Here is an 8,655-nt window from a genome sequence, read left to right on the forward strand (position 1 = left end):
TGAGATTCTCTTCCATCAAAGTCAGGCTGGAACTGGGAGCAAATGGATAGTTCACTCTTCAGCTACTTATATCATTCAATTAAATGTGCTTGATTCAATGCAGGGGGAGGCTTGACTCAAATGGGGGGCGTATTGATTTTCCCTAATGGCTGTTTTGATGCTGTTACATGCCATTTGTTTTACACTGCAGCTGTGAGAGCGTGGTGACCATGGGAACCAGGGGAGGAGAGTGCGCATAGCTGATGTCATAGTCCTGCACCTGTCCCGCTTACTCATTCACACAAAACAGAGGGAGAGAAAGAAGGAAAAGAGCCACTGCCCACGCTATGACCATTAATACGCTTACCGACAGACAACTGCACATTTCTCATGTTAGTTCTGTCTTAAAACAACGTGGGCAGCATTGTTCCCATGTAATTAGTCCCTCTGTGGAAGCTTGGGAAAAATGTGCTTACACAGTTGTTTAAAGCAGAGATTAGTGTTAAAATGCTAAGGTGCCCCTGTTGCTGCTTCACATGCGTTTGTTTGCTTACACTTCATACTAAGGCATCTCGATCCTGCAGATTTTCCCTCAAAGAGGTGTAGTTTTTAGTTTAAATCATTGCAAGCTCAGAGCAACAGGTTCCCATATGTGACCCTGGACTACAAAACCAGTCTTAAGTCGCTGGGGTATATTTGTAGCAATAGCCAAAAATACATTGTAAGGGTCAAAATTATAGATTTTTCTTTTATGCCAAAAATTATTAGGATATTAAGTAAAAATCATGTTCCATGAAGATATTTTGTAAATTTCCTACTGTAAATATATCAAAACTTAATTTTTGATTTGTAATATGCATTGCTTAGAACTTCATTTGCACAACTTTAAAGGCGATTTTCTCAATATTTCGATTTTTATGCACCCTCAGATTTCAGATTTTCAAATAGTTGTATCTCGGCCAAATATTGTCCTATCCTAACAAACCACACATCGATGGAAAGCTTATTTATTTTCAGATGATGCACAAATCTCAATTTCGAAAAATTTACCCTTATGTCTGGTTTTGTGGTCCAGGGTCACATATTATTTTATTTTCATGTAAAACAGTTTCGACCTGCTATAGTTAAAAAGCATGTGAATGTGTCCTTTAAGGCTCATCCTGGAAGAAAATGCAGGTCACTGAACTCGCTACTGTGCCTTATGCGATATGCATCTCTAGATTTATAGAGATTCTTACCATTCATAAAGGCTATAAAAATTTTAAGCCTTTTTTCCACCAATGGGCAGAACAGTTCTCATTGCGAAACATCCCAGTTTCTTTTTCCACTGTGGTGCTGTGAAATTAGAATTATGGTGCAGCCACATTTTCTGTTGTTCGGTCTGTTTTCATGGGCAAAATCCAGACATTTGGAATCAATGTGAGTGGGAATTTCATGTGAAGGCAAAGGATTTCCTCTTGCAGATTTCACAACGGGTTCAATTTGGTCACATGTATTTGATGCAGTCACCAAAAGATTGAAAATGGCTTGTGACTCACAAAGCTGTGCTTCATACTTCGCTACACTATTGACAATACTCAATGGACCATTTTCCTGCAGAATTTTGCTAATGCAGCTACACCTTCACGTTAGGTCCATTGTCTAAGTTATTTCAAACCAAGCAGCTTTCTGTTGGTCAACATGGCAAATCTGCATGACTGTTGCTAAATCTGTGTGCGAAATTCCAGATTGCACAGATTCCTATTGCAAACACTGGATTTTGCCTGCAAAATTTCGCTACGGTGTTACAGCCGACTCACAACAAAAAAGGAGACAAAAACAAAATCTCGATACGAATAAAGTTTAGTACCTAATTCTAGGGGTTTCACACAATATAACAATGTATATTATATGCCAATTGTAAAATTCAAAAATGACAACACACGACTCGATTGAGGTAACAAGAGGCCAGCCGAAACTCCGTACCAAAACCTGTCCATGCCTGTAGCAGAAACACTTATATTTCCACCTCCCCATTTGAATCACGTGTTTCTCAGCTCTCCTGCCACCTACAAGAAAGCCAAAAAAACAAAAAGAAAATACACACCATAACAAACGGTAACTGTCACTTTAGAATGTAAGTTGTCTTGGAGAAACAAGAGCAGTGGTGTAATTACAGTACAGTAATTAGTTACTGTACTTAAGTATCTTTTTGGCTACTTTGTATTTTCACTGAGTATCGAAATATTAGAAACTTTTACTCTCTACTTGACTAAATTTTTTGAATAAGTATATGTACTCTTTATTCCAATGCATTTGTGATGAGTAATATAATTACTCATCACATTTTGCAGGGCACCTAACTTCTTCTGCAGCAATTTATTTCTGCTACAAAGGAAGTGATATCGCCATCTACAGGGCATTGAAGGGCATTATTAACGAATAAAATTTTTACTTTAACTTTAAAACAGAGCACTCATGCGTGAGATGCTGAACAAGCAGTAAGAGACGTCTGTCTAAAACATGTTTACCTGTAGAAAACTATTGAAAATGGTACACAACAAGGTGTTCTATGTGAATGGGCTCTTACAGTAAGAATGACTATCTTAAATTCCACAGAGCAAGAAGCATAAACTGTTTATTGTAGGTTGTTCCAAAGCTGTCTTGGCATGAACCCGCTGCAAAAATGGAGCATGCGACTCAGCTGTGCTTTTGGATAATTGTTGGCTGAGGGTGACCACTGTAATATAAAATCTGAATTTCACACTCATTAGGCGGGAATGAAAACTTGTACATATCGAGTTTACTGAGAGATATTGTGAAATGCTGAGAAAATTTCAGCTGTGGGAAATTTGGTTTTATGGTTTAGGAAATATTGCTCTTCATGTATGGACACATAAAAGATACCCGTATTGCGTACACGTCTTGTGCAGAGATATACAAATACATTTTTAATGGATGTGGCTAAGGAAGGTATCTCTTCTTTATGGTCTGGTGGTATTTAAAGAGTCCAAACTTAAATGGGAAGAGGTCCTCATATGCATGTCTAACCAACATGTGTTTAATCATACATTCTGTATAATGCTGAAAATTATTAAATTTATATGCCAAAATAGCTATGGCCCTCTTTGATGTGTCATTCAATTGCCAATATAAGAGAGACAAACGGGAGCACAATGTGATCATGTGAAAAATGTCAACATGTGTATTTCTCCTTCACCCACAGGGTCCCAGCAATTGCCCCCCATCCTGCAGATGTAATGTAAAGTGCTGACAGCTGTGGCCATAAGCCTTTTTTCCACCAATGGGCAGAACAGTTCTCATTGCGAAACATCCCAGTTTCTTTTTCCACTGTGGTGCTGTGAAATTAGAATTATGGTGCAGCCACATTTTCTGTTGTTCGGTCTGTTTTCATGGGCAAAATCCAGACATTTGGAATCAATGTGAGTGGGAATTTCATGTGAAGGCAAAGGATTTCCTCTTGCAGATTTCACAACGGGTTCAATTTGGTCACATGTATTTGATGCAGTCACCAAAAGATTGAAAATGGCTTGTGACTCACAAAGCTGTGCTTCATACTTCGCTACACTATTGACAATACTCAATGGACCATTTTCCTGCAGAATTTTGCTAATGCAGCTACACCTTCACGTTAGGTCCATTGTCTAAGTTATTTCAAACCAAGCAGCTTTCTGTTGGTCAACATGGCAAATCTGCATGACTGTTGCTAAATCTGTGTGCGAAATTCCAGACTGCACAGATTCCTATTGCAAACACTGGATTTTGCCTGCAAAATTTCGCTACGGTGTTACAGCCGACTCACAACAAAAAAGGAGACAAAAACAAAATCTCGATACGAATAAAGTTTAGTACCTAATTCTAGGGGTTTCACACAATATAACAATGTATATTATATGCCAATTGTAAAATTCAAAAATGACAACACACGACTCGATTGAGGTAACAAGAGGCCAGCCGAAACTCCGTACCAAAACCTGTCCATGCCTGTAGCAGAAACACTTATATTTCCACCTCCCCATTTGAATCACGTGTTTCTCAGCTCTCCTGCCACCTACAAGAAAGCCAAAAAAAACAAAAAGAAAATACACACCATAACAAACGGTAACTGTCACTTTAGAATGTAAGTTGTCTTGGAGAAACAAGAGCAGTGGTGTAATTACAGTACAGTAATTAGTTACTGTACTTAAGTATCTTTTTGGCTACTTTGTATTTTCACTGAGTATCGAAATATTAGAAACTTTTACTCTCTACTTGACTACATTTTTTGAATAAGTATATGTACTCTTTATTCCAATGCATTTGTGATGAGTAATATAATTACTCATCACATTTTTCAGGGCACCTAACTTCTTCTGCAGCAATTTATTTCTGCTACAAAGGAAGTGATATCGCCATCTGCAGGGCATTGAAGGGCATTATTAACGAATAACATTTTTACTTTAACTTTAAAACAGAGCACTCATGCGTGAGATGCTGAACAAGCAGTAAGAGACGTCTGTCTAAAACATGTTTACCTGTAGAAAACTATTGAAAATGGTACACAACAAGGTGTTCTATGTGAATGGGCTCTTACAGTAAGAATGACTATCTTAAATTCCACAGAGCAAGAAGCATAAACTGTTTATTGTAGGTTGTTCCAAAGCTGTCTTGGCATGAACCCGCTGCAAAAATGGAGCATGCGACTCAGCTGTGCTTTTGGATAATTGTTGGCTGAGGGTGACCACTGTAATATAAAATCTGAATTTCACACTCATTAGGCGGGAATGAAAACTTGTACATATCGAGTTTACTGAGAGATATTGTGAAATGCTGAGAAAATTTCAGCTGTGGGAAATTTGGTTTTATGGTTTAGGAAATATTGCTCTTCATGTATGGACACATAAAAGATACCCGTATTGCGTACACGTCTTGTGCAGAGATATACAAATACATTTTTAATGGATGTGGCTAAGGAAGGTATCTCTTCTTTATGGTCTGGTGGTATTTAAAGAGTCCAAACTTAAATGGGAAGAGGTCCTCATATGCATGTCTAACCAACATGTGTTTAATCATACATTCTGTATAATGCTGAAAATTATTAAATTTATATGCCAAAATAGCTATGGCCCTCTTTGATGTGTCATTCAATTGCCAATATAAGAGAGACAAACGGGAGCACAATGTGATCATGTGAAAAATGTCAACATGTGTATTTCTCCTTCACCCACAGGGTCCCAGCAATTGCCCCCCATCCTGCAGATGTAATGTAAAGTGCTGACAGCTGTGGCCAATGTGCAGCGAGCGTGTGTGAGAGCGCTCTAACCAAGCAGAAACCCAATATCTCTGTGAAATGGCCAGTGGATTAAGAACGTTTGATAAGTCTTCAGACATTTCTATTTGCTTAAGAGCATGTGGGGAAAAAGCATTTAAGTGGACCGTGGGTGACCACTGATCAGAAGAAATAAGAAACGTAAGTTTTTCACAATATTTTCAATTTCAATAAATATTTCAGTTGAATTATGGCTAGGTTGGTTTGGGTTACACTAGTGTAAAGCAGGTTGTTTTGGAGAATGCCTTTTAATTTGATTCAGTACATTTATTATATATTTTATATTTACTATTCTTTACTTAAGCTATTTATTTTATTGTTTATAAAATTAATAAATGTAATGTAAAGTAAAAAGTAAAAGTAATGATTATTAATTATTTAAAAAACAAATATAAACATATTTCCATGATTAAAGCCGATCTATTGAATGTTTTACTTTATACATTTAATAATAAAACACTTAATGTGCATACATTTAGAATCAAAATGAAATTATTTAATTTAAAAGAGAATTTAATTTGCATTAAACACTTAATGATAAATATTTAATTGTGTGTGTGTGTGTGTGTGTGTGTGTGTGTGTGTGTATGTGTGTGTGCGCATTTATTGTGCATGTATTCAGAATTTTAAATAAATATTAAATATATTATTTGCATATATACCTCTTATGCCAAATTTAATTTAAAAAATACAGTAAAAGTAATAATATTGTAAAATATTATTACAATCTCAATATTATATTAATATATATTAATATATTTTCACATTTAATTTATTCCTGTAAAGCTGAATTTTCATCGACTTTATTTCAGCCATTGCTCCAGTTTTCAGTGTCACATGATCCTTCAGAAGTCATTCTAATATGCTGATTTGGTGCTCAATTATTAATAATAGTTTGTATTGTTATAATGTTGAAAACAGCCTTTGCTGCTTAAATTTTTATAGAAACTGTGATACAATTTTTTTCCATTATTCTTTGAATAATAGAAATTCAGTGAACAGCATTTACGAAACAGAAATATTTCACAACATTATAAATGTCTTTACTGTCACTTTTCATCTATTTAATGTGTCTTGCTGAATAACAGTATTTATTAATAATAAAAAAAACACACTTACCCCAATATTTTGAATAGTAGTGTGTTACGGTATCCACAAAATATTAAGCAACAACACTGATAATAAAAATAAATTTTTCTTGAGCACTGAATCAGTGCATTAGAATGATTTCTGAGGGATTGTGTGATAATTATGATTCAATTATTATTTCATAAATAACAACAAACCAATAAATAACCAGATCTGCAAGCTGTTTTATGTGGTCTACATAAAAATCTCATGGCGTTAGTTCATGGCAGATTCCATAGATTCATACTGCATATGCTGTCAGTGCCACTGTGTAAAGTCGTCTTGCCAAAAGTTAGATGGGAAAAAGGGGAGGAGAAATGCCTGATCCACAGTGACCCTGCCAACTCAAACCTTAAATGTGCTTGGTACACCACAGAACAAGCTCTGAGATGCTCAGTGAAGACGGGCAGAAGATACAGTCTGCTTGGTCTACTTGACAATTTTAACAACTATTTACATTCAGAAGATGCTTGTATTGATGCGCCATTTTTGCCTGGGCTTCTTTTACAGAGATTTAAAATGAAGGCAGCACCTGTTGCTCTGAATCTACAGCAAGGCCGCTGAATATCATATACGATTGAAAAGCAGGAAATCAAGTTCTTTGCTCTGAAGCAGTTACAGTCCAGATGTCCACGGGTTCAGTGAGTGATCCTGAAGATCTCCAGGAGCTGTCAATCCCTCACATGGACACACGTTGTCTAGAAGACTCAGAAGACGAGTTTAGCATCGATGACAGTCTGAAAGCAAAGACCAAACAACCTCGAGCTGCTTCCAACAACAACAAGCAACAAATGAAGATGGCGAAGGATAGCAAACAACCTCACAGAAATGCAGCTAACGCCAGAGAGAGGGCACGCATGAGGGTTCTGAGTAAAGCGTTCTCGAGGCTGAAGACCAGCCTGCCGTGGGTACCGGCAGACACCAAACTGTCAAAGCTGGACACGCTGCGTCTGGCATCCAGCTACATTTCGCACCTCAGACAGCTCTTGCAAGAGGACAGATATGAGAACAGCTTTGTGCATCCTGTAAACTTGGTATGAGTGAGTGTTGTCTAATCCTGTGAGTTTATCACAGGATTTTATACACTTCCATCTGGTCGAGAAGATTTATTGTTCAGTATTACTGGTAAAATACATAATCTATGTTCAATTTTGTAAACATATAAAATATATACTATTAACTAAAAAGTAAGGCACTTGCATTGAACAAAGTTTACAAAGGTTTGTCCTTGTTTTAGTTTTTTTTTGTTTTTTATCACTGTTGTTGTAATGTATTGGGAAGCCAGAATGCATATCCATTGACAGAAACATACATTAGCCAAACTCTGTCTATTTTGCGTTGTTATTTTCAACAAGCCATATTACAGATGCATTGTCAGATTTAAGTTGAACCGTGGTGCATGTGTGTGCCGAACCGTGGGTGGAGAACGGTACGATTCGATTTTTTACCAAGAACTGTTACACCCCTAAAATATATATAGTATTTTCTTTTTAATATTCTGTATTAAATATACATTTTAAATTTTTATAAATATTAATAAATGTAGATAATACGGAACAGTACATATTTTATTTACAACACATATACTGTATTAACTGTATTAAATATATAGTTTATCATTTTATTTATTTATAATGTAATTTCAATTATCATATATCATTTATATTGTTAAACTGAAATGTATTTATCTTGATAAACTGAAGTACATTTGTTAATATATATATATATATATATATATATATATATATATTACTTAGTTTATTAAATCTTTTTATTCTATATTAATTATCAATAATATCATATTAAAATAAATCATATAAATATTTAAAAATAAAAGTAATACTTTACAGCATGCTGAGCATTACATGCATTCGCATCTGCATCTTATGGCATTTCACCAGCAATGTGTGGCTGACTTTTTTATTCTTTTTCCACAGACCTGGCCTTTTGTGGTCTCAGCACGTTCAGAGGACACCAAAGACATTTCAGCAGCGGTCAGACTATGTGGAGCTACAGCATAAACATCTGGCACCTCTCTGTCTTTTATCCCCCTCCATCTCACGTTCTCTCTCTCTCTCTTTTTACTGTCTGTACTCATGCACTTCCTTTGAACTTACATCAATGGACATTATGCATTGAATGCAACTGCATGTGGGACATACAAGTAGTTAAACAGCAAAGTCACTGCACACAAATCTGTGTTTATATATAGCCAGATGTTTTTATGTTCATAGCAAACA

The 8,655-nt window shown here is 35.9% G+C and overlaps 1 protein-coding gene across 1 annotated transcript; it reads left to right on the top strand.

Annotated features, from left to right (window-relative positions):
- Positions 1 to 7,041: 7,041 nt before the first annotated feature.
- LOC107596053 (musculin-like) lies at positions 7,042 to 8,436 on the top strand. Its single transcript, XM_016286659.1, has 2 exons — positions 7,042 to 7,449; positions 8,353 to 8,436. Exons 1-2 carry the CDS (start codon positions 7,042 to 7,044, stop codon positions 8,434 to 8,436), a joined length of 492 nt encoding a protein of 163 aa, XP_016142145.1.
- Positions 8,437 to 8,655: the final 219 nt, after the last annotated feature.

The sequence above is a fragment of the Sinocyclocheilus grahami genome, unplaced genomic scaffold, assembly GCF_001515645.1.
Source record: "Sinocyclocheilus grahami isolate Dianchi unplaced genomic scaffold, SAMN03320097.WGS_v1.1 scaffold213.1, whole genome shotgun sequence".
NCBI classification, from domain to species: domain Eukaryota; kingdom Metazoa; phylum Chordata; class Actinopteri; order Cypriniformes; family Cyprinidae; genus Sinocyclocheilus; species Sinocyclocheilus grahami.

What these genes read in the sequence shown, in the direction of transcription:
- LOC107596053 (XM_016286659.1), top strand. Translation starts at nt 7,042, where the DNA reads ATGTCCACGGGTTCAGTGAGTGATCCTGAAGATCTCCAGGAGCTGTCA. An exon ending in TTGTGCATCCTGTAAACTTG is followed by an intron (nt 7,450 to 8,352) that starts GTATGAGTGAGT and finishes CTTTTTCCACAG; the next exon opens with ACCTGGCCTTTTGTGGTCTC.